At 43.5% G+C, this 25,421-nt stretch overlaps 1 protein-coding gene across 1 annotated transcript in view; it reads left to right on the top strand.

Annotated features, from left to right (window-relative positions):
* The window catches only part of STPG4 (sperm-tail PG-rich repeat containing 4), a 31,112-nt gene that overhangs the window by 1,836 nt on the left and 3,855 nt on the right, over positions 1-25,421 (top strand). Inside the window, exons 2-5 of the mRNA XM_074949390.1 lie at positions 1,009-1,080; positions 6,362-6,622; positions 8,075-8,139; positions 8,891-8,945. Coding sequence (XP_074805491.1) covers positions 1,009-1,080; positions 6,362-6,622; positions 8,075-8,139; positions 8,891-8,945 — 453 coding nt within the window. The remainder of the gene's footprint in view (positions 1-1,008; positions 1,081-6,361; positions 6,623-8,074; positions 8,140-8,890; positions 8,946-25,421) is intronic.

The following is a 25,421-nucleotide window of genomic DNA, read 5'->3' as shown; positions in this document are numbered from 1 at the left end:
AAATTAACTTTGTCGTCTTCTGGGTAAATACTGGGGGATGGGAAGATGGGGGAGGGGGAGGAATAAATAGAGAAAAGTGAGTGTACTTCTGACCTGGCTCCAGATACTGAGCCATCAATTGTCTTTCCTGAGTGGGGAGCAGTATACAGGGAGTTCAAGCCCTTTTTTTTTTCCGTTAGGACTCAAGCAGTAACAGACACATACGCACGTGCATGCAGCTTTTTGTGTGTGTCTCCCACTATATTGCCTTACTTTAACAGACAGCCTTGCACTTATAGTTAGAGTAATGTATTATTAACGAACACATCTACCTGGATTTTCTTAATATAATCAGTGTAATAATACCTCCCAATAATAGCTTTCGGAAAACCCAGGAATTTTTCAGTAAAAATCAGAAATGAAGGGCCTTGTCTATAGTACAGGCTTATAACATAACTATAATGTGGTTTTCAGACAATAGGTCAGCTAATGCCCACAGCACTGTTACAACATGTTGTTTAACTAACATGGTTTCAACTGTAGTATGGACAAGGAGATTGCCCCTCCACTACATTTTTATCACCCTTGGGTTGACCGTTATCTCATTTCTGCCACTGGGAAAGTTAAATAAGTTACCAAAGAGATTCTGCTAGTAATCTCCTTTATGCTCACAGATGTTGTACCCATTTTAAAACTCTCTTCCCATCATGAGTTCTCATGTCTTAGTAGACACTCAGATAGTTTTCATTCTAATTCAGATCATATAACTGGAAAGTTCCTACAACGATTCAGTAATACAAAAACGTTCAATTAAAAATAACATTTAGTTTAACACAGAACTACTCTAAAAGAATCTTTAAACATAAGCTAATTCTGTCTCAAGTGATGAAGTTATGTGTTTGGGATGACAGTTTAGATAGAATGTATATCTCAAAGTATAATTATAAGTTATAAACTGTCATATTCAGCCTAAAGGAACAATTGTAGAAATATGTGGATGCTGTTCAATTAATCTCTGTTTCTTAACAGACCTTGGAGAAGGAAAGAGAAAAAGTAGCATCTTTGGGACAGAGAGATACATGGTGGAGACTCTCACTTAGAGTATGCATATTTTAGCTCATATTTTTTCAGTACTTTTTCTCATTGTTCTTAGCATTATGTCAGTTATGCAAAATTGTAATTGTTATGGGAACACTAGTCATTATGTACCCACTGTTTTAAGTCCCAATCCTGCAAGCAGTTGTGTAATGTTACACACAGGAATAGTCCCACTGACTTCACTAAAGTTGCTTACTGCGTGTATTTGCAATATTGGGCCTTAGTAGCCATGAATATGTTAAAAGAAAAGGAGTACTTGTGGCACCTTAGAGACTAACCAATTTATTTGAGCATAAGCTTTCGTGAGCTACAGCTCACTTCATCGGATGCATACTGTGGAAAGTGTAGAAGATCTTTTTATACATACAAAGCATGAAAAAATACCTCCCCCCTACCCCACTCTCCCGCTGGCAATAGCCCATCTAAAGTGATCACTCTCCTTACAACGTGTATGATAATCAAGTTGGGCCATTTCCAGGACAAATCCAGGTTTTCTCTCCCCCCCACATACAAACCCACTCTCCTGTTGGTAATAGCTTATCTAAAGTGACCACTCTCCTTACAATGTGTATGATAATCAAGGTGGGCCATTTCCAGCACAAATCCAGGGTTTAACAAGAACGTCTGAGGAGGCGGGGGGGGGGGGGTAGGAAAAAACAAGGGGAAATAGGTTACAGACATGAAAGTTGCGATATTACAACAAAAAAACTTCAAATCCAGACTCCAGCGAGAGACTGCTGAATTGGAATTCATTTGCAAATTGGATACAATTAACTTAGGCTTGAATAGAGACTGGGAGTGGCTAAGTCATTATGCAAGGTAACCTATTTCCCCTTGTTTTTTCCTACCCCCCCGCACCCCCGCCTCCTCAGACGTTCTTGTTAAACCCTGGATTTGTGCTGGAAATGGCCCACCTTGATTATCATAAACATTGTAAGGAGAGTGGTCACTTTAGATAAGCTATTACCAACAGGAGAGTGGGTTTGTGTGTGTGGGGGTGGGGGGGGAGAGAAAACCTGGATTTTTGCTGGAAATGGCCCAACTTGATTATCATACACATTGTAAGGAGTGATCACATTAGATGGGCTATTGTCAGCGGGAGAGTGGGGTGGGGGGAGGTATTTTTTCATGCTTTGTGTGTATAAAAAGATCTTCTACACTTTCCACAGTATGCATCCGATGAAGTGAGCTGTAGCTCACGAAAGCTTTATGCTCAAATAAATTGGTTAGTCTCTAAGGTGCCACAAGTCCTCCTTTTCTTTTTGCGAATACAGACTAACATGGCTGTTACTCTGAAACCTGTCATTATACAGGAACTAGTTCTCGTAGGCCCCTTTGACAAGCCCAGCCTAAAGCTCTAATAATAGGATGTAACTCTGAAAGACTGCTCAAACAGGTACATTGTATCCTGTACAAATCTGTTCAGACTGAGATGGAGGGTTAGGAGGGAATGTGTGGGGAGGAGGTAAGGGGTGTTGTGTGGAAAAGAGACTGTTTTATTGACCTGATAAAATATAATAATTGTAAGCCCATGTTATAGTTCCAATGGGTATTCACTATTGTGGGGGCACTCCTCTCTGGTAGTTAGTTCCAAACTCCCGCCTCTCGCTGTGGGATGGGGACTGCTCCTACAGCCTTCCAGGAGCCAGGCGCTCACCCAGAATCAGTCCAACCCTGCTGTCAGTAACAAACAATCACCTTTATCAGCAACAGCTCAATGTCTAGTTGGCAGCTGGTATCAAGCGGAGTGCCCCAGGGGTCGGTCCTAGGGCCGGTTTTGTTCAACATCTTCATTAATGATCTGGATGATGGGATGGATTGCACCCTCAGCAAGTTTGCAGAGGACACTAAGCTGGGGGGAGAGGTAGATACGCTGGAGGGTAGGGATAGGGTCCAGAGTGGCCTAGACAATATGGGCCAATTGGAGGACTGGGCCAAAAGATATCTGATGAGGTTCAACAAGGACAAGTGCAGAGTCCTGCACTTAGGATGGAAGAATCCCTTGCACCACTACAGGCTGGGGACCAACTGGCTAAGCAGTAGTTCTGCAGAAAAGGGGATTACAGTGGACGAGAAGCTGGATATGAGTCAACAGTATGCCCTTGTTGCCAAGAAAGCGAATGGCATATTGGGCTGTATTAGTAGGAGCATTGCCAGCAGATCGAGGGAAGTGATCATTCCCCTCTATTCAGCACTGGTGAGGTCACATCTGAAGTATTGTGTCTAGTTTTGGGCCCCAATGTAGAAAGGATGTAGCAAAATTGGAGAGTCCAGCGGAGGGCAACAAAAATGATTAGGGGGCTGGGGCACATGACTTACGAGGAGAGGCTGAGGAAACTGGGCTTATTTAGTCTGCAGAAGAGGGGTTCCAAAGAGGATGGAGCTAGGCTGTTCTCAGTGGTGGCAGATGACAGAACAAGGAGCAATGGTTTGAAGTTGCAGTGGGGGCGGTCTAGGTTGGATATTAGGAAACACTGTTTCACTAGGAAGGTGGTGAAGCACTGGAATGGGTTAGCTAGGGAGGTGGTGGAATCTCCATCCTTAGAGGTTTTTAAGGCCCGGCTTGACAAACCCCTGGTTGGGATGATTTAGTTGGGGTTGGTCCTGCTTTGAGCAGGGGGTTGGACTAGATGATCTTCTGAGGTCTCTTCCAACCCTAATCTTCTATGATTCTGTGAACAGGCCCAGTGCCCCTTCCAGCATCAGTCCCTCAGTCACTGATCACAGCACCTTCTTCCCTTTGGGCCCTGGCAGATTATGATCATGTGCTGTGAAAGCTCATTGTGGCCATGGAGACAGGCTGGCCCCTGCATCTGGTCCCCAGTCGTGAATTAGACTTTTAGCCTGCTATCTCCTTACAGCAGCAGCCCCTGAGCTGACACGCAGCACATGCAGTCCCTTATTGAAAGGCACCCGCTCCTCCAGTTTGAGAAGAGCATGAAGTAGTGGTGGGATTTCCTGCCAGCTCCCTAGCCTCTGGGGCAGAGGGCTGGTCCTTTCACATTGTTGATATGCCATGTAATATAACAAGTACAATAAACTAAGCTTAATATTAAAACAAACGAAGACACGAAAGGAGGAGCCATTCAAGCTCCCCCCAGCTACATCCACATGCTGTAATAATCATCAGGCACTGGGTGAATGGCCAGCCCAGAAAGGGTGGGTTAATCCTTCTCCATCATTCATTTCTATTTCTAGGTTGTTTAAACCTTCAGGGATTGTAAACATGTTCATTTTTCCCTTCAAAAAAAGCACTGGAATCTTTTTTTCAAGAGGTCACTGCTTGACTTACTCAGAAACCTTTGAATGACGCCAGCTGCATCCAAAGTGGTGGAGGAATGGCAGAGTCTTTTGCTGGAAATTAATTAATTCAGATAGAGCTGGGAAATTATAATCTAGACATTCATAGGGGGCCCGATCTAAAGCCCTTTCAAGTCAATGGGAATCTTTCCACTGATTTCAATGGCCTTTGAATGGCCTGTACATAGAACTAAAGTTTCTTAATGGATTAAAAATATATGACTTTTTATAATTATAACTTGGAATCAGTTCACAAAGGAATTGAATGTTAGATTTTTAAAGAATTCTTCATATATATCACCACAACTGCTCTATGAGCGTCCACCCTGTTTTATGTTAGAATTGTGAGTGTATGTATAAATGACTTTTCTACTCTTTGGATGTCCTAGAGCAACCTAACTGTGGGGTGCGCCCCCCCCTAGGGAGGTGGAGTGGAACATTCAGGAGGGCGCGCGGTGGGGCCTCAGCCAGCCCCCATGGGGGGGAAGGGAGGGAGCACCACCCAGCCCCGCTCTGCCCCCTGCCACAGCTCTGCACCATCCCCAGCTGCAGAGCCCCCTGCTCCGCTCCAACCAGCTCCGCCCCAGCCACAGCTCCCCTCCACCCCAGCTCAGCTCCGGCCCCACCCACTGCTCTTCACTGCCCCCAGTCCAGCTCTGGCCCCAGCTGCAGCTCCCCTCCCTGCTCTGCTCCAACCAGCTCCACCCCCTGCTCTGCTCCAACCAACTCCGGCCCCAGCCACAGCTCCCCTCCACCCCAGCTCAGCTCCGGCCCCACCCACCGCTCTTCACTGCCCCCAGCCCAGCTCTGGCCTCAGCCTCAGCTCCCCTCCCTGCTCCAGCTCAGCCCAGCTCTGGCCCCAGCCTCAGCTCCACTCCACCTCCTGCTCCATCCCCAGCCTAGCTCTGTTAATTTTTTTGTAGCATGAACTATGTTTAAAGATGGTTCTTTTTCTAAAGGTTCTAGTATACTGTATTTGCCCATCATAGGTAAGGTCTAAAATGACTTTGCTTTTTAAAGGCGGAATCCACACTACAAAAACAACTGATTTTGGAGCTGCCAGCTAGGGAGAAGCCTTCATAAACACAAGCCATTTAAAATGTCTTTCTTGATTGACCCCCCAGCAAGGAACAACCTATTTTCCCATGTTAGCACTTCAGAAAATACAGAGAATATGTTGAGAAAGAAGCAGATTCAGGGCATCTGGGTAAATCCAAAATCCTCATCTTTCAGCCGCATCTGAGTGAGAAGAAACCTCTTGCAGTCTGGAATAGTCTCTGTGGCTGTGGAGTGCAAAATACTCAGAGAGCCTCTGTAGGCCAGCAGCCACAGGGGTAATTTGCAGCTGAAGAAAGCCCTAAGCAAATCAGCAGTTTCCACTGAGAAGCACATCTGACGCCATTAAATTTTATAGCAGGACTGACAGCAAAATGTTCTGTAGCCAATATTTTTTGTATCTTTTTTTCCTCCTGCTTTTCTGTACCTAACACAAATTGGATGTTTTCACTGGTAGAAAGCGAAGATGAAAACAGTAATTCAAATGGTGTGTTCCAGTTCAGTTGTGGTTTGGTCCCTTGAAGTGAGGAAGCAGTCACTATCTTGTCAATCAAGTTGAAATGTAGAAATTTGTTGTTACAGCAATTTAAGTTGGAGGCTTGATTGCAGCTCTTGGGCATAGGTCTTTCTGAGCAAGAACAAGATGCTTCTTGTGGGTAGCTTACATGTTAGAACATCATGCTGATAGTTCAATTGGCTGTTTTAATTATTTTCTTTAGAAAAAGAAATATTTGTCATTAACAATTTCACAGATGAAATGACCAGGATCCAATAACTTCTGAAATGTGAGCATATGTCAGGCGTTGAATGACTGGATTTAATTAAAACAAAGACAAATGCCAGTTCAAAATAACATGTCAAATACACTTTTAGTAGAAATGCAGAACTGCACAAGAATCTCAGCCTAAATTATGTTTGTTTTTACTAGCCAACACCTACGCCAGGTACTTATATAGTACGGGATTTTATTGAAGAAGCCCAGCTCAACCCAGTGAAAGCGACATATAATTTTAAAGGAGAAGGCAGAAAGAGATGTTCCATCTTCCAACCAACAGCTGATCTTACGCTACCAGATGTTTATACATACATTCCTCCTAGCTTTGTAGATTTGGCAGGAAAAAATCCAGCTACATATTCATTTAAAAGCACACCAAGGAAAAGTCCCAACACCTTATGTTTTAAAGATAAGGTAAAAACAAAATAGTGGTCAGAGCTATCTCTAAATGAAAAAAGATAAGGGGGAGCTTAAGGTCACCTCTCCCAGCTTGCACACATTAATTACAATTTGCCCTGTCTAGAACTTTAAAATGTATTATTTTATATGGTTTTGGTGTCATATTTTAAAAATGTACCTTTGATCCCAGACTAGACAAGCCCTGAGTGCTATTGTCACAGGCTAGGCTTTTTCAGACCCACCCACTGGTCCTCCCAGAGTATAAACAGTCACTGAGTGAGAAGAAACCTTTGGAGTCTAGTACAGTCTGGAATAAGAACTTCCTTCTCTATATCCAGCCTTCCCCCCCTCATTTTGCTCGGTATATAAAGCAGCTGATCCTGGTTGATTGATAGGCTCCAGCCACCTTGATCTTCTTAGCCTGTTCCTGTCAGATACCTTAATCCTGCAACAAATATAGGAAAGGGTTAGACTTTTTAGATGGCTCCCAGCCCCCCTCAAGATTCCAATGAGTGATATAGCTGTCACTGGGACTTCGGTCTCTCCTTTCCATGTCAACCAGCTCTGTACCTAGGGCAGAAAGGAGGCCAAGAGGGGCTTCCCCTGTAAAAGAGCTCTGCACCCCTCAAATGGCCATCAGAAGATCCTGGCCACCATTTGCTCATGTATTATTCATGCCACCTGCAATCTCCAGGTTCAGTAAAGTCTGAACTGCCATAGGGGAAGAAGGAACAGGGTTCACGTTCCTAAAATGGCTTATAATACAAACAAAACGTTACCTAGTCTAGTGGATGAGAACACTGAGTGTAGGCTCTCTTTCTTTCTCTTCCTCTGACCTCTGCAATTTGCCAGGGGAAGGGCCTTCATCCTCTGTCTGAACCCTCTCACTAATTGGCACGACATAGTAGTTTCAGTGGAGTGGGTAGAGAGAGTAAGAGTAAGTTGCATATGAACTTTGAGTCTTTCGGCTGGGGGCACCAATATAATGGGTTTGCTTGGACTAGCCGCTGTGGAGGTTTTGCAGCTGTGCACACCTGTATTCATGAATGCATCTGTTCCCTCCACATCTGAAAATTTAACCACATAATTTAAATTTAGTTTTTCAGCATCCTACTCTAAAAAATGTTTATGTTTAAGTGGGTATAAATATTCTTCTGCTCTTCAGAGGGGTGTTGCAAGGCTTAATCAATCAGAATGAGGTTTTAGCTCCTGAGATGAAAGGTTCTATATGCCATTGGCTTCATTGGGAGCTACAGCTGAGTAGGATCAGACCCTTAAAACATAGCAATACAAAATGATGGGCCTGGTATATGAGCCAAATTCCACCCTCAGATACATGCATATCTTTCCTGTTGATTTAAATGAGAGTTGTGTCTGTGACTGCAGATGCTAGTGAAGAAATCAGTAATATGAAGTCAAACCTTGATTACCTGTCACTGTCCTGTCTATACTACCCATTCCTTCCAGGATATTGACACTGCACCAGGACAGTATAATCTTTTCCCTGTTCCAGTGCCCAAGTTTGCATCCAAGTAAGTAAATCAACATTCTTATCTTCTCATTTTCTTAGACTGTTTTATTTTCATGTATTTTTACCTGAATTTCAGAGCTACTGTGCACCTACAACTCCCATTTATGTCTTATCCAAAGCCCATTGAAATCTCCCATTAACTTCAATGAATCAGCCCCATAGTCAGTGTCCTGACTCCCATCTCTGTGATAGGGCCTTGATTCGACAAAGCATTTAAACACATGCTTAAGCCCATCCCCATGCAATAAGTATGTACTTGACTTTAACCACATGTTTCAGTTCTATAGACTTCAGGGTCTGAAGCATGTGCTTCAAGTTAAGCATGAGTTTATGTGCTTTGCCGGATCGGGGCCATAATACTCATTCCAGCGAGAGTTGTTTGTACTCAGTGCCTCTGAAAAACAGTCCTTTTCCATCTGCAGGTGCCTAAACATGAATTAAGATACCTACATCATTTGAGTTTGTAAATAGGGCTCTTTATAGATAGTAGTAGTAGTGAATTATCATTAATAAAAGTGGTTTAGCTATCTTTCTCTATATACCTAGGGAAAGATACGGTTAAGTCTCTTAGTTTCACAGTATATTTCACCAGTACAGAATGACTTCTGTTATATTGCCTATTGAGATTGAGAAGAACGACAGATACATTTTCTTATACTGAAATAGAAGCAGGTGGAAACTGTTGGTGAAACTGTAAGTAGCAGTAAGAGTGTGTCTCAAATGACCTTAATTGCTTCTTTTTCAAAACTCAGGCAATTTATGTTTCGTTCTGCAGTTCAAAGATTCCCAACAACTTACTTCACTCCTGTAAGTACTATGTAGACAAATATTCACTGATGATGAAAAATGTGGGGGTGTCTAACGGGAAAAAGCACATCTTGTAGTTCCTTTTTATATTTAAGGGATGGTCTTTACTGCTTTATAGTATATTTAGTATTCTGAGTATGCTAAGGCTCTGATCTTGCAAACAGTTAAGCTCATGAGTAATATGAACATGAGCAGATTTTTTTTTTTTTTTTTTACTACAATGAGACTATTCACATGAGAAAAGTGACCTATGTTCTTAAGTGTTTGCAGGACCAGGGCCAAAATGACTTTTGAAAATTATTAAAAACCTCAGCTTTGCTTTGGCAATTATTCAATCTCAAAAGCTATGCATAGTGGGTATATTATAAAACAACAGAGACTGTTGCTATTCAACATATCACTGGAAAAAAAATAAAAGAGAAAGAGAAAATACTGTAAGGGCTTGAAAGCTTTGGACCGCTTCTTTGCCAGGTATGTTCTGGAGATGTGGGTAAGATGAGTAATTGACTGGAGAAGTGAAAGTATGAATATTTCTTCAAGTAAATATTTCTTCAAGCTTGTGAAGAAAGGAAATGAGAGGTTGGACATGCATCATGCCAGTGTGAGAGGAGAATGATTAGCTAAAATTCCTCCCTTGCATTATACTGTAATAAAGCTTAAAATGCTTCCACCATTTGCAACATTTAGGCCTGTTTTTAATCTCACCCTTTGCGTATCTCTGTGGCAGGGCAGGGGTAAACCCCTTTAAGGCCCTGCCAAAATGCTGGCTGTAGCCTGCTCACTGGCCAGGAGAAGAGACACAGGTATTCAGCAGGGAGCCCAGCTGCAAGCCCTAATGAGGGCTGGCTCAGAGGAACATGCTGAGCTAAGTACTGACAGCTGGGCTGAGGCATGAGAGGGCTATAAAAGCCCTGGGCAAGCCTCAGTGGGGAGGCTGACCTGGGAAGAGACAGGAGGGTGGTATTGCTGTCTCCTTACCAAAGAAGGAAGCCTCAAAAGCCAGGAGACCCTGGGGAGGGTCTATGCGGCACAAGCTGTTGGGGGATCTGGGAACTGCATGAACACTGTAAATAAAGACACTGGGTGATCCAGCAAAAGAAGGCATGGAAGGTTCTTTATTATACCAGCCTAGACACAGGGTGCAGGCTCAAGAGGGAAGAAGCCCGTGGTGACCCTGTGACAATCTCCAATGATTTCCATTGCATTATTCCTGACTTATACTTAGGGAGACAGGAATCAGGCCCATGATAATTCCACTACCTCATTATTTCACTTAAAATGTACCATATGTTGTTTATTAAATTGTCAGCTACTCTAATCAGACATAGAATAAAAGTACTCATGTGCAATTCTGACATCATTCTGAATCAGCAGGGGATCATACCCCCATGAATTCTGGGCCTAAGCCAGCGAATCCTCCACATGCAGAACTCCGGTAAAGAAAAAGCTGGCTTGATGCACTTCTACTGGTGATTACCCAAAGCTTAGTCAGTTCTGCACCTCGCCTGCCATTGTGTAGTAAACAAGCTGTATACACTCATATACTACACCCTTTCTCTCACACACAGTATTTTTTTAAAAGATGTTTTGTTTTGTTTGTGTTTTCTTCCCTCCAGGAATACTCTGGGCACTTTTCTGTCGCCCAACTTATGCCCTGACCTTGCAGACGCTTACACATGATTAATTTTAAGCTTGTGAATCATCCCATTGATGTCAATGGGTCGCCTTATGAGTGTAAAGTTAAGCATTTTGCAGGAGTGGAACCTTAGAGATAACTGCTCTTCTTGATGAACTGTCTGGATAAGATTCCTTTCAGAGCCCGTAGTACAGCTCCCAAGTGGGTGAGAGGGGACTCTTTGGTAGGACACAAGACCCTGGGCTCAGTGCCCAACCATGTCCTTTGCTATCCCAGGAGTAAGGGACTAAACTTGAGCTTTGAAGTTTCATATTTTATTACTAAATGCTTACTCAGTGGTCTTATTAATTTTGTTACAGCTGATAATTACGAGACATCCCATAGTTCCAGTGACACCATTGTCCATTCAAGCTTCCTTTTGTGCAGTTTGTTACAATGCCACTAAACCTGGTGTTGTAATTATGGGATGCCTATTCTCGAGTCTCTGTTATTAAGTGAACACAGAGTCATCATCTGTCCTATTTTTTACCTAAAGGTGATTCACAGAGTAGAATGTACTGTACTACAAAAGAAAGGGAAGAGAGTAGTTCTATAGTACATGGTTGGAGACAGCGGTGACAACTCACTGCTGTGACTCATGCATGGATTACACAGGCAGTCCAAAAATGGGCCTTGAATTCAGTTAGCCACAAACATCTGGAATCTATAAAAAGAGACCCTTCAGTCTAACAGCGAGAAACTCAGATGTGCAGCTTGAGACAAGGGAAGGTAATAACTCACAGTGGGATGAGATGTCAAAACTCATTGGACACCTGCTATGATCACTTCCTTAACAGGTAGTTCCTACAGAGAATGTTCACTCAAACTGAAAACCAATGCAAGTGATTTAAAAACTGATACAATACCACAAGAGATAATTTAGACTATATATATTACAGGCTTGATTGTGGTCCAGCTGCTCCTCACAAGACCACATACATGAGGGCGAGGGAGTAAGGAGCCATTTCTCCACCACCTTGTATGATTCATGTAAGGATGGCAAAAGTACAGCCTCAGTGGTCTGGGGAGTGCACTGCCATGTATTCCTCTGAGATCCCCTTGGCAGAAAAGGGGAAAGAGTAAGCAGAGCCGTGACAGATTACTCTTCCCCAAGTACAACAGAGGAGGGAAAAATACATCGCGCATAGCATTCAGTTTATGTAATTTGAAACATGGAAGGTGGAGTATGAAGGGATGTTTGATAGGATCATAGAAGATTAGGGTTGGAAGAGACCTCAGGAGGTCATCTAGTCCAACCCCTCTGATGCTGAGTGTTGCCTGGTTAATTCCAAAGGCAAAACATTTACTCTTTGGAAGTATTTTTGTGAGTCCCATGGATTCATCATCTCTGGCCATGGTGTTTTTTGGCAGTGTCTAACGTGAGGTGAGCTTCATCAGAGGCAGGGAACTCAACCCCAACCTGTCTCATCAGTTATTAACACACGGCTCCTGGGAGCCCTGAGAAAGACCTTCAGAAACTACTTTGGTAAAATATATTATCAAGGAATTCCTCTGGAAATGCAATTTATTTAAGCTGACTCGCTTATTAAGAGCCAGTATCAGCAGTGATAATGCTCTTGTAATATTTGCCTTTCCCCCTTCAGGAATTTATGCTTAAATCTGTCACTCTTGCTGTGTTTTTCTCAGAAGATGCACCCTTTTTCTTTGGGCTTAAATATAATTATCTATAGAAGATCAGAATGTACAGATGTCAGGAATTTCAGATTCTTAATGGGGACTAGAAGAGGATTTTGACTCATAAAACAATCTATTTGTGTTACTCATCAATCTGTTCTAGAAGGAACATCATCCTTTAAAAAATAAAACTCCCAGCAAATGCTGAGCAACTGTATGTGAAAGTACAGCAAAGGATTGTGTTTAATGTAAATTATCAAGAGAGATTCTTCCACTGTCAAATAGATGTTAACCTTTTATTTGAAAATCCTCTAGGATCTCATTAACTTCTCCATGCCAGGTGGCCCTTTGTGATAAAAGAGCCTTTCTTTGTAAGCAGCATCTCCTTAAATGAGTTATTGATACAGCTGCCATACAGTATTTTGCAACAAATGAGCTTTAACATCCTTTAAAATTCTGCCTCCAGCTTCAGAATTGCAGTCAAAACCTGTATGCTTTGCTGATAGATCTGTTTGGCCGCTGCTTGGGAGATGGTTGTGTCAATCTTCCTGTTTATTTATCAGGTGGTTGTTCTGTGTCAGAAATGTTCTCATTTAACCTCAGACTAACACACAGTTGGATCAATAATATTAATCTCAATAAGGTTTTTAATCATATACCCTATGTAATCTCATAAGCAATTGCTGCCCTTCTTAATCTTACCCTAGCATAAAATACAGTAGTGCACTAGTAATATTGCAGTGCTGTTATGTATGATGCTAGCTTTTCAATTTCATAAATACATATCAGCATCCTGTGAAAGGCTTAAAATGTAGTTATGGTCAGGAAAAGGATTTTGTAAAAACCATGTGTCCGTGTTCCATATTAACTCTTAATTATAAACCTAGCAGTATATGCAGAATGAAGTCCTGCTTTCCGGTTGGTTGATTTAACTGTTAGGAAAAAAGCCAGTACTGTTAACAGTCCCACATTCATAGCTATCTGCCGTTCAGTTGCTTAGCATATAAAATAGTATTTGGTTTTTATTTGGTATTCCAGCTTTTATATATTAATGTTTTTAATGGTAATGACTCTAGTAGTTAATCGCTGGCTGGATTAAAGGCTGTGACTTTCACCTTGGGTCCTCAGCTCCTCCAGATAGTCAATACTTGCCAGAAGATGACTTTTCCCATCAAACATTATTACTTAATCAATAACTCTTGAGTCACATTTGCTCATCTTACAAAACAGGAGCCTGGTCCTTCATTAAACACTGCTTACATTAAAGGCACTAACAAAATTTCCATTTACTTCAGTGGATTGGGCCTCAACATGTTTTTTCCAGCTGCCAGCACTACAGACCTAACCTGGTGTCTGAAACTAGCCTATGGTCCCAGTGCAGTCAGGGGAGATCCCTAAGCAGATCCTGCATGTCTCCATCACTCCAGCAGCCCCCAAATGAGATCCCTTGCATTTAGTAATCTCTTCCCTTCCAGTTAGTCCAAAAGCAGTTACCTAATTTATGAGGTCTTTGCCTTGAGCACTCCAGTCCACTTCAGTATCATTTCGGTGCCTGTGTCCTTGGTGTTCTGGCACTTCAGTGCCTGCTCCAGCCCTTCTGCACATTAGCACTTGCCCCAGCCTCTTCAGCACTTGTCTCAATATGCTTCGCCTTCTTAGCAGATGCACATGGCTCTCTGCTCTTTTCCCAATACAGAAGTGCCTGTGTTTAGCAGGCCACTTGGCACTTCACTGCCTGCTCCATAATTCTCAGTACTGGAAGACCTGGCTATTCTTCTTGGTGCTAGTATTAGTGAGTAATTCCCCCCTCCCCAATGGCCTTTTCTTTAAAGGGAGAAAGGAAGAGTGCTGAGTGGCTCAAAACCATTCCAGATTGGTGGCCCTGCTCATGGCTTCATTGTCTTAGGAGTTGACCATGACATGCATGCGAGCATACATAGAGATGTCACCATGAGTGTGGAAGAACCACGGTGAGCCCCTCCAAATAATTAATCATTTTGAATTGCCTCATCATCCTGAAACAGTCATCTCTTAACACAGGAAGTGACTGGGACATTAGGGGGCATTATATATACTAGCAGAGGATGGCATGTGTCAGCCACAGACCTTAGGGGTCAAAATGCTTGAAGAATTGAAGAATTCCTGATCATTTCACTCGAAGTAGCAAAGATCCAGGAGTGAGAATCCTGAAGAATGATATCATCAGAAAAGCAGAACAACAGGCAAGTATTTTTCTCTTTTACACTTTGAAATGAAAGGGCATTAATTCTCCTTTTGTTGATAGCCTTGTAGCCCTAAGTCAGCATCAGCTTGATTTATCTACTGCTTGTGTCAATTATTATGTAAGTCAGATCTGCCAAAGTACCAGTCTAACTTGCACAGCTGACTCTTCAGAATGCTTTTCCTTCAGAAGCTGTTTTGTCATCTGCCACTTCTGTCCTACTTTTACCCTTATCATTTACCCCTTTTTCCCTCTTCCATATCTACTGACCATAGTTTTATATGTTGACTACCACTCATATTAGACCCAAGTTTACCTGTTTCAGACAAACCTGGTTTATTGCTGTAAATTATCAACAGGAGAAATATTATATCATGAAACTGAAGTTAAGGAAAATAGTACATCTATTTAAGAAATGAATCCCGCCTAATTTCAAGCTGTCTTATCCTGTTATTTTTTGTCTCTCTAGTTTGAGTCTTTGTCATTTATTTTAAAGGCCAGTTTCCCAGGTATGGTCTTTGATATATGGGAGTTTCAGCCTATAATAATATACCACAAGTATTTGATTGTGCAGTAAGACATCCAGATTTGGGTAAGACTGCAAAGGCATATTGCAAATATTTTCTGTGTATCTCTCATGCCATTTTAGATTTAAATGGAGCTTATGTCCTTCATGAAATTGGCTTTAAATCATTTACATTCTGTCACTGGGCATTTTCTCAATAGCTGTTCTTTCCTCTAGTTAATTTCTTGTCAAATGTCAAAATGTGATGGCCAAGTAAAATGTCCTGTGATCTGAACAATACCTTACCTTCGCAAACCTTTCCCATTGACAAACTAAATCATCTGCCGCATGAAATGGTACAAATGCATTAAAAAGCATCATTTTTATGCTTGATGGAACATGACAGAAGCTAAAATAAGAACAGGAGGAAAATAAACAAAGACAGTAAGCTACCTAATGGATATAAATAGATTTGGCTGGATTTACAAATTTTAGATACTTTTGTTTGAAGTGTGGCATATCAGAACCACTTATGCCAGATAGTCATTTAAAATTGACTGGTATAAGTTATTTTAATGATATGAAACATTGCAACATCCATTTCAGTTGTTCATAAAAGGCTTGTTTTCATTTCAAGATAGGGCTGATATCTTGAAATTCCTCCAGGGGCAGGCAAAGCTGTCATAATTGATCAATGTTACTCAGATTTGATGTGGCTAAAAAAATATTTTGTCTGGAACAGAATCTAAGAAATTAGAATGGTTTGTACAAAATCTAGGCTAGAACTTGTGTCTCAGTGAGAATGAAATGAATATTAGAAAAAATATTTTAAAGAAAATATAAAATAACAAAATTACATATCTACGAGCTACTTTAATGTCAGTGTTTTTTCTCTCCCTAAAGTTGCTATTTTCCTAAGGCTTAAAATTAGCTTCCAAATATAACTTTCTAGTTAGAGTCTGATCTTGTTTCCTTTGCTTGACCGGAGTGGAAATTTTGGCTGTGCAAAAGTTGTAGGTTTGGGCTTAAAGTGGGGCAAAGTTGTGGGGAGGGGAAGAGAGAAAATGACTCAGGGGGAAGTTCACTTCTGTGCTGATGTCCTGCAAAAAAGCCATCTGCATCATTTAAATTCCATATTATGGGCCTGATTGTCCTCTTACACCACTGTAAATCAGAAGTAACTTCTGTGAAGTTACATCAGTTTTACACTGGTGTGAGGTCAGAATCAGGCCCTGAATGGGAAGTTTACAAGGTGCATAGGACCAGAATTTGGTAAACACCCTACAATACTTCAGCTCCACAATATGGATCTAGATTTAGTGTACGGGAGGTGGTTTGTTACATTGCATTTATTTTCATGATTGAGGAGGGAGAGGCAAGGTAGTTCAAAAGTGAAATAGACAAAGCTAAGCCCATTCTTATAAATTAATATTTCATTCGTGCATTGCAACTGGTTGGAAAGCTATAAAACAAATGAGCCAAAAAATTCTAGACCCTTATATTATGAGCCAGATGCTAATCTGGTGTGAATCAATGTAGTCCATTGACTTTGGTGGAAATATGCCAATCTACAGCAGCTGAGGATCTGGCTCAATTGTTTATTTATGAAAATAAAAACAGAGTAACATGAGAAATAAGCACATGCAAAGAATAATTAAAAGATCAAGAAAGAGTTCAGCAATTGTAAGAAAACATAACCTTCCAGCATAAAATATCAAGCACCATATATTATAGGTGGGCTGGTAGCATTATAAGACCCTGTCTTCACTTGCTCATAACTTTGCCAAAATTTAACCTGGGTGCTTGGTGCCTGCTTGCGATGAATTTTTTGGAAAAAAGTCAGGCATTTCCAATAATGAGGCTAGGGAAAAATTCATTGTTTTAATTTATGTTTAAAATTGCTGGTGTCCTTTTTTTTCTGAGAAATTTTAGCAACACCATGCTTGGGAGCTGGAACTTGAAATTTGGCAGGCAGTGGCCTTTGCATCAGGAACATACCTTTTGCCATGCCTGTGAAAATCCCCGCACATTTGGCCAAGTTATAGGCTTTTGAAAAAATTTTGTTTGTGTAACGCTGACAGACCCCGGTTACCGGTGGGTAGGATTGAACCGGGGACCTTTGGAGCTTAGTGCATGAGCTGAAAGCCAACTGGCTGTTAGCAGACTCATTTTATCTCTCTGTAAGTGGTCTCAGTGCCACTAGATGGGACAGAACTCCACACCCAGAATGTGTGTGGGTTACATACTTTCCCTAGGTGAGGAAGCAGGTCCTGAGCTTCAGAGTCTTCCCAGCTGAAATCCTGGACCAGCCCCAACTTGTAACACTGACAGGGGCCGGTCGTTGGTGGACAGGATCGAACGTGGGACCTCTGGCACTTAAAGCATGAGCCTCTACCGCATGAGCTAAAAGCCAACTGGCTGTTAGCTAAGCCTGTAGAGCAGACTCATTTATCTCTCTCTAAGTGGTCTCGGTGGGACAGAACATCACACCCAGAAGGCGTGTGGGTTACATTTGCCCATGCTCAGTCGAGACTTACTACATCTTCGCAGCTAAAATCTCTGAAGACTTTGTCTACACTGGGTATGGGCCAGCCGAGAGTTGAGCAGATTTTCCCTGAAATAGTAGCTCTGAGCTGCTGTGGTTTTTGGCACCAGAACAAAGAACTCTATATGTCCCCTCTGCTGGGCCCAGGCATTGTGGAGAAAGAAGCTGCCTGATTCAAATGCAGAGGGGACAAGAGCTAGACCAGAGGGGTGGAAAATGGTGGTAGTAAGTTTGGACAAAGAGCAAGTGGGGGACTGGAGGCCTGTGTGGGGGAGAAGAAAACTGAGTTTGGGCGTTGGGATGGGCGAGATACTGGGCCTAGGAGCTAGAGAGGGAAATGGGGACTGCCAGCTAGTGGGTGGAGGGACACTGAATTAGATGAGAAGCTAGGTGGGGAAGACTGGGATTTGGTGGGCAAGGAGACTTGGAACTAATAGGATGTGGGAGGAGGAACTGAGGCAGAGGGGAGACTGATCTGATGAAGATGCAGGAGGAAAACTCGCATTGGCTGAGGAAGGAGACTGGAAACCACTGGGATGGGGAGAATCAGGTGGAAGGCCAGGGAGACATATCTGATGAGGATGAAGGAGGAAAACTGACTGGCTGGGCAAAGAGACTGGGACAGGGAGCCAGGCATGGGGGAAATTTGGACAAAGAACCAGGGATGAGGGAGACTGAGATTAGATAAAGAGATTGGGACCTGAGAGCAAGGCAGCAATGTGGGGTGTGTGTGGGTGGGAGACAGATTGGATGAGGAACCAAAAGGGCTGAGGGGGGGATTGGGACTGGCTGGGCCACTCTGTCCCCAATCTGTAAAATCAAGCTAATAATAACCCCTCATCCAGGGCTGTCCCTAGGGGGTGCGGGGCCTGGAACATAGGCGCCAAATTTATAATCTGCCAGGGGGGTACTCCGCCCTTTTCCCCCCAAGTCCCTGCCCCCTCCCTGCCTCTTCCCCGCCCAGTTCTGCCTCCTCCCCCAAGTGCACTGCACCCTCACTGCTCTCCCATTGCCCCCAGTACCTCCTGATGCCTCAAAACATTTGATCCGTGGCAGGTCATAGGCGCTGATCAGCACGGCAGGAGGTGTTGCTGGGAAGGGAAGGTTCTGGTAGGGGGGCTGCCAGTGGCTGCCAGTCACCTCCTCATCTAAGTTCCCTGTAAGCTGCGTGGCCATGCAGCAGCCTATTTAGCGCCACGCAGGCACTTGGGGAACCTGCCCAGGGACCAGCTGGGGGAGGGGTGCCCCTCCCCCAGCCCTCACCTAGCCTGGTCTCCAACCTGCCACTGCTGTGGCACCCCTCTCCCAGCCCTAACTCTGCTGCGGCCATGGCGCCTGGACCTGCTGGGCTGGTGCAGCCGGAGTGGCCCAGCCCCAGGCGCGGCCGGGACAGCCCTCCCCAGCCCTCCCCCAGCCCATGTGCTGCTGTGGGGAGAGAGAGCTGGGGGGAGTCCTCTGTCCGCTATAACCCTGGAGCACCCTCCTGCACCCCAAACCCTTCATCCCTGGCCACACCCCAGAGCCCGCACCCCAGCTGGAGCCCTCACTCCCTGCACCCAACCCTCTGCTCCAGACCTGAGCCCCTCATCCCCAGCCCCACCCCAGAGCCCTTACACCCCTGTACCCCATCCCTCTGCTCCAGCCCTGAGCCCCCTCCCACACTCTGAACCCCTCAGCCTCCAGCCCCATTAATTTTGTTATGTGCATCAATATGAAGGTGATGTCACACATCACCTCCATATTGGTGCACATAACGAAATTCTTTCCACACATGGGTGGAAAAAATTAGAGGGAACACTGCTCCTCACTACCCACCACACGCCCACTGCTCTCCTCCTCACCCCCGACCCACCTGCCACTCACCTCCCCATTTGCCTCCTCACCTAGCTCACCTGCCCACCTCCTGCCTCACATGCCCTCCCACCTCCTCACGATTTTATTGACGCGTGGGACCCCCCCTGCCATGTGCGGGGCCCAGGGCGGTCACCCTGATTTGCCGTACCCAAGGGATGGCTCTACCCTCATCTCAGAAGAGTACTGCAAAAATAAATTTATTAATGGTTGTGAAGCACTCAGATACGATAGTGATGAGTGCCATAGAAAAGCCCATGAGGAAATTAATCATTCTCTCTTCAGAGCAGGATTTGAATAGCATGCAGCAGATAAGGCCAGGGACCACCCATTGAATGAGAAGAAAAGGAAATACTGAATAGCTGCTCATTCAGTGAGCACCATCCATCCTGTGCACAAAATGATGCAGAGGTCCTGTGGAAGAAAATAGTATGTGATCGCACAATTACACCATATCATAGTGCATCCTGCGCTAGGGGGCCAAATTAAGCTTTCATTGGCAACGTTAATTCTGGCATTTCCTAACTTTTGAGTACTTGACTTTGCCACCTTAATAATGTTCTTTTTATTATAGTTTTGTGCGTGTGTGTAACTAAATGTAAGTAATCAAAGGCCTGGTCTACACTGGGGTGGGAGGGATCGATTTAAGATACGTCTACTTCAGCTACGCTATTCTCGTAGCTGAAGTTGTGTATCTTAGATCGACTTAGAATCACTTACTTCGCGTCCCTACAGCGCGGGATCGACGGCCGCCCTTCCCCCATCGACTCCGCTTCCACCTCTCGCCGTGGTGGAGTTCCAGAGTCGACAGCAGAGCGATCGGGGATTGATTTATCGCGTCTACAGTAGCCGCAATAAATCGATCCCGATAGATCGATCACTACCCGCCAATCCGGTGGGTAGTGTAAACGTGGCCAAAGATAGTGAAAGGGACATTAAGCCAGATCCTGGTATAACTCCACTGACTTCATTGGAGCTGCATGAGTTTTACCAGCTGAGGACTGGCTACGTTGTCTGGTAACAAAGGCCCCAACATTAGTCTCTTTTTGATTCTTTTATCTTAACAATTTTACAGAACATTTCTATCCATACTATGTTTACATGAATATGTAGGGCCTGATTCACCACTATACTGCTCTAACTGTATGGTGGTATAACTATTGATTTCCATGGTGTTTTACCAGAATAAAATTAGAGAACTCAGTGGTGGATAAGGCCCTCTTTTTTTAAAATTTATCAAAATAGTTTTTGTTTGGATATAAACATTTCCTTTGATGTTTTCCATAGTTCTGCTGTCCAGCCATATGTCTGTCAATGACATTTAGGAGCCTGACCTGCTTAGGTGCTTTTATAAATCCCATTAGTGGCCTATCTACTTTTGTAAATCTGGCCCTTCAGCAAAGGTTATCTTGTGGCTCTACTTGAACATACTATTTCAATGGTATCAAAATTCAGGTGATGGAGCAGTGAGCAATTAATTAGTTCTTGTTGTGAACTGGGATGATTTAGTTGGGGTTGGTCCTGCTTTGAGCAGGGGATTGGACTAGATGACCTCCTGAGGTCTCTTTCAATCCTAATCTTCTATGATTCTATGAACTTTAACCTCACATGATGATCCCATTAGTTTCATACAGTAGTTTTGAAGAGTTTAACAAGAACTGGAACATAAATTACACAACAACTTTGTGTCACTTTCATCATGCCTAGCTATTACAAGCAGTCTGAATGCAGCCTACACAATGATGAAATATTTTAGAATTGCTTGATAGTGATGCACTGGGAGTTAAAGTAGTACTCGGCTTCTTGTTTTCATTACACCATTCATTTAATGTTTAGTAAAATATTTGCTGTGAATTAGACATTATATTTACTTTAACTGATGCAGATGATCATCTATAGTCAGCTGTGATTGCAATTCTATTCCAATGCATTTACTTATCTGCATGAAGAAATGTTCCATGACTCAGTACTATATACTAACGACCAGATTTTTAAAGATCTATAGATTATAGGCATCTAAATGCCTTTAAGAATCTGGCCCTAAGGGCCTGATTCTGCAGCTTTTATTCATATGAGTAGTTCCTTCCTCATGCATTGGCTTATGTGTACTTGTATGTGTAAAAGCTGGGTGATTCTCCAATATACAAATGTTGATGGCTTGTAATATAAGAGCATGGTTTGAAGAGCTCATTAAAATTAGGGAGTCATCAGAATTGAGAAACAATCTTCTCCTTTCACTTCTAATAATAGTAGTTTGGCATTTACATTATAAAATATTTTTCCTTTTGGTTCATTCACATTCTAGTAGTTGCACTGGGGAGGTTTTGAATCTACAGGTACGTTCCAGGCATATTGGAAAGCCAAAGTACTAAAACTTAATACATTAAGCTAAAAACCCTTTTAATCAACATCTGTGCTTGGTCTTCAGCGCGTGATTGGTGCCATATTACTTACAGTTTCAAAGAGCTATTAAACATTAAGAGAATTCATATCAGATTGTTAAAATATTTTGAGCTAACTATTCAAGCTATGCATTTTAAGGGTTTATCTAGCCCCAAACTACATTTGCTATTGATGGCCAACAGAAAGTCCATGAGTCACTCAAGGCATGTAACCACTGTGGTTACTGCTGTCCTCTAATTTAAGTGAGAAATAATTGCATTTTTTTACAGTAGCGTAGCTGTGAGGGATTTGACACTGGGTGAATCCTGACTTCACTGAAGTCAATGGCAGAACTCCCATTGTTTTTAATGGAATCAAAATTTCACTCACAGTCTAACTCTGCCCAGCTGGGCTCAGTGGAATCATGTTGGCTTGTGAGAATCATGGGACACTGTGTATCCCCAATGCTCTATGATGAGGGAAGTGGGGGGGTCCTTTTCAGGCTGGCTGACGACAGTGACTCAAATATGGGTAAGGTACGTTTATTTATCTTTATGATTCTCAGGTGTTTGCGTTGCTCTATGTTGTCTTATGCACTCTTTTTATATACTTAAGGCCAAATTCTGCTCTCAGGTAAAGTAAACAGGTCTATTTATGCTGTGGTTCCTATGCTGTGGAGATGCCTTCTGCAAGCAGCTGAGCTTCCTGAGCCCTCAGATAGTGCTTAGCCCTGCATTCCACTCACTTCAATGGATTTACACTAGGGATGGACTTGGCCCAATATTGGACTCTCTGTAGCCTAAACACATGCATTTTTAAGTGCCTGGAAACAAAAATCTGCACCTGTTATCACAATGTAAGCTACCAAAACCACAGGAGAACAAGAAGTTGTTACAACCCTGGATGGGCTCCATCTGGTGGGCACTCACCAGGCTGCTGTAGTGGACTTAGGCTTGTGTCCCATGTGCTCTTTGCTTGCTCGGGCTGGGCAGAGCTTAGCCAGTGTCTCTCTGGTGCTGGACCTTTAATCACATGCTCGAGGTGCAGACCCCATGTCTGATACTCCTCTTGCTAGTGTGACCCAACAGTCCAAATGCTAGGGCCCAGAAACTAGTTCCAGCTCTCCCAAAGCAGCTGTTGAGTCCATCAAAGCTGCAGACCTGCTGGTTTACTGCTTCCCCCTACAAGGGCTATGTGACAGTGAAGTCACGTAACAGATTATGGAAAAAAAATAATTTACACACATGCTCTTATACATACCTTTTGTACTGCCTATCTTCAGGAAAAAACAAGATCTGCATGCAGATTCCTGCCTCAGTTTCCTCACCAACCTAAGAGCCGCAGGACATCCTGGATTATTCTGCCTCTGGTCATAGAATCATAAAAGATCAGGGTTGGAAGAGACCTCAGGAGGTCATCTAGTCCAATCCCCCGCTCAAAGCAGGACCAATACCAACTAAATCATCCCAGCCAGGGTTTTGTCAAGCTGGGCCTTAAAAACCTCTAAGGATGGTTAAAAAAACCTCCACCATCTTCCTAGGTAACCCATTCCAGTGCTTCACCACCCTCCTAGTGAAATAGTATTTCCTAATATCCAAATGAGACCTCCCCCACTGCAACTTGAGACCATTGCTCCTTGTTCTGTCATCTGCCACCACTGAGAACAGCCTAGGTCCATCCTCTTTGGAACCCACCTTCAGGTAGTTGAAGGCTGCTATCAAATCCCCCGTCACTCTTCTCTTCTGAAGACTAAATAACCCCAGTTCCCTCAGCCTCTCCTCATAAGTCATGTGACCCAGTCACCTAATCATTTTCGTTGCCCTCCGCTGGACTCTCTCCAATTTCTCCACATCCCTTCTGTAGTGGGGGGACCAGAACTGGATGCAATACTCCAGGTGTGGCTTCACCAGTGCCGAATAGAGGGGAATAATCACTTCCCTCCATCTGCTGGCAATGCTCCTACTAATACAGCCCAATATGCCGTTGGCCTTCTTGGCAACAAGGGCAGATTGCTGTCTCATATCCAGCTTCTCGTCCACTGTAATCCCCAGGTCCTTTTCTGCAGAACTGCTGCTTAGCCAATTGGTTCCCAGCCTGTAGCAGTGCATGGGATTCTTCCTTCCCAAGTGCAGGACTCTGCACTTGTCCTTGTTGAACCTCATCAGATTTCTTTTAGCCCAATCCTCCAATTTGTCTAGGTCACTTTGGACCCTATCCCTATGCTCCAGCATATTTACCTCCCCCCCCCCCCGAAGCTTACTGTCATCTGCGTACTTGCTGAGGGTGCAATTCATCCCATCATCCAGATCATTAATAAAGATGTTGAACAAAACCGGCCCTAGGACCGACCCCTGGGGCACTCTGCTTGTTACCGGCTGCCAGTTAGATATTAAGCCATTGATCACTACCCACTGAGCCTGACAATCTAGCCAGCTTTCTATCCACCTTATAGTCCATTCATCCATCCATACTTCTTTAACTTGCTGGCAAGAATACTATGGGAGACCATATCAAAAGCTTTGTGACAGTCAAGATATATCACATCCACTGCTTTCCCCATATCCACAGAACCAGTTATCTCATCATAGAAGGCAATCAGGTTGGTTAGGCAAGACTTGCCCTTGGTGAATCCATGTTGACTGTTCCTGATCACCTTCCTCTCCTCCAAGTGCTTCAAAATGGATTCCTTGAGGACCTGCTCCGTGATTTTGCTGGGGACTGAGATGAGGCTGACCGGTCTATAGTCCCCCTGGTTCTCTTTCTTCCCTTTCTTAAATATGGGCACTATATTTGCCTTTTTCCAATCATCCGGGACCTCCCCAGATTACCATGAATTTTCAAAGATAATGGCCAATGGCTGTGCAATCACATCAGCCAACTCCTTCAACACCCTTGGATGCACTAGATCTGGACCCATGGACTTGTGCATGTCCAGCTTTTCTAAATAGTTCTTAACCTGTTCTTTCACCACTGAGGGCTGCTCACCTCCTCCCTGTAATGGTCTGCCTAGTGCAGCAGTCTGGGAGCTGACCTTGTCTGTGAAGACTGAGGCAAAAAAAGCATTGAGTACTTCAGCTTTTTCCACATCATCTGTCACTAGGTTGCCTCCCCCATTCAGTAAGGGTCCCACACTTTCCCTGACCACCACCTTGTTGCTAACCTACCGTTAGAAACCCTTCTTGTTACCCTTCACGTCCCTTGCTAGCTTCAACTCCAATTGTGCTTTGGTCTTCCTGATTACACCCCTGCATGTTCTAGCAATATTTTTATACTCCTCCCTAGTCATCTGTCCAAATTTCCAGTTCTTGTAAGCTTCCTTTTTGTGTTTTAAACTCACCAAAGATTTCACTGTCCATCTAGTCCAGTATCCTGTCTTCTGACAGTGGCCAATGCCAGGTGCCCCAGAGGGAATGAACAGAACAGGTAATCATCAAGTTATCCATCACCTGTTGCCCATTCCCAGCTTCTGGCAAAGAGAGGCTAGGGACACCATCCCTGCCCATCCTGACTAATAGCCATTGATTGACCTATCTGCCATGAAATTATCTAGTTCTTTTTTTGAACCCTGTTATGGTCTTGGCCTTCACAACATCCTCTGGCAAGGAGTTCCACAGGTTGACTGTGCGTTGTGTGAAAAAATACTTCCTTTTGTTTGTTTTAAA

Source organism: Natator depressus, chromosome 3, assembly GCF_965152275.1.
Source record: "Natator depressus isolate rNatDep1 chromosome 3, rNatDep2.hap1, whole genome shotgun sequence".
Classification (NCBI taxonomy): Eukaryota; Metazoa; Chordata; order Testudines; family Cheloniidae; genus Natator; species Natator depressus.
This window is presented reverse-complemented; position numbering and strand designations above follow the sequence as displayed.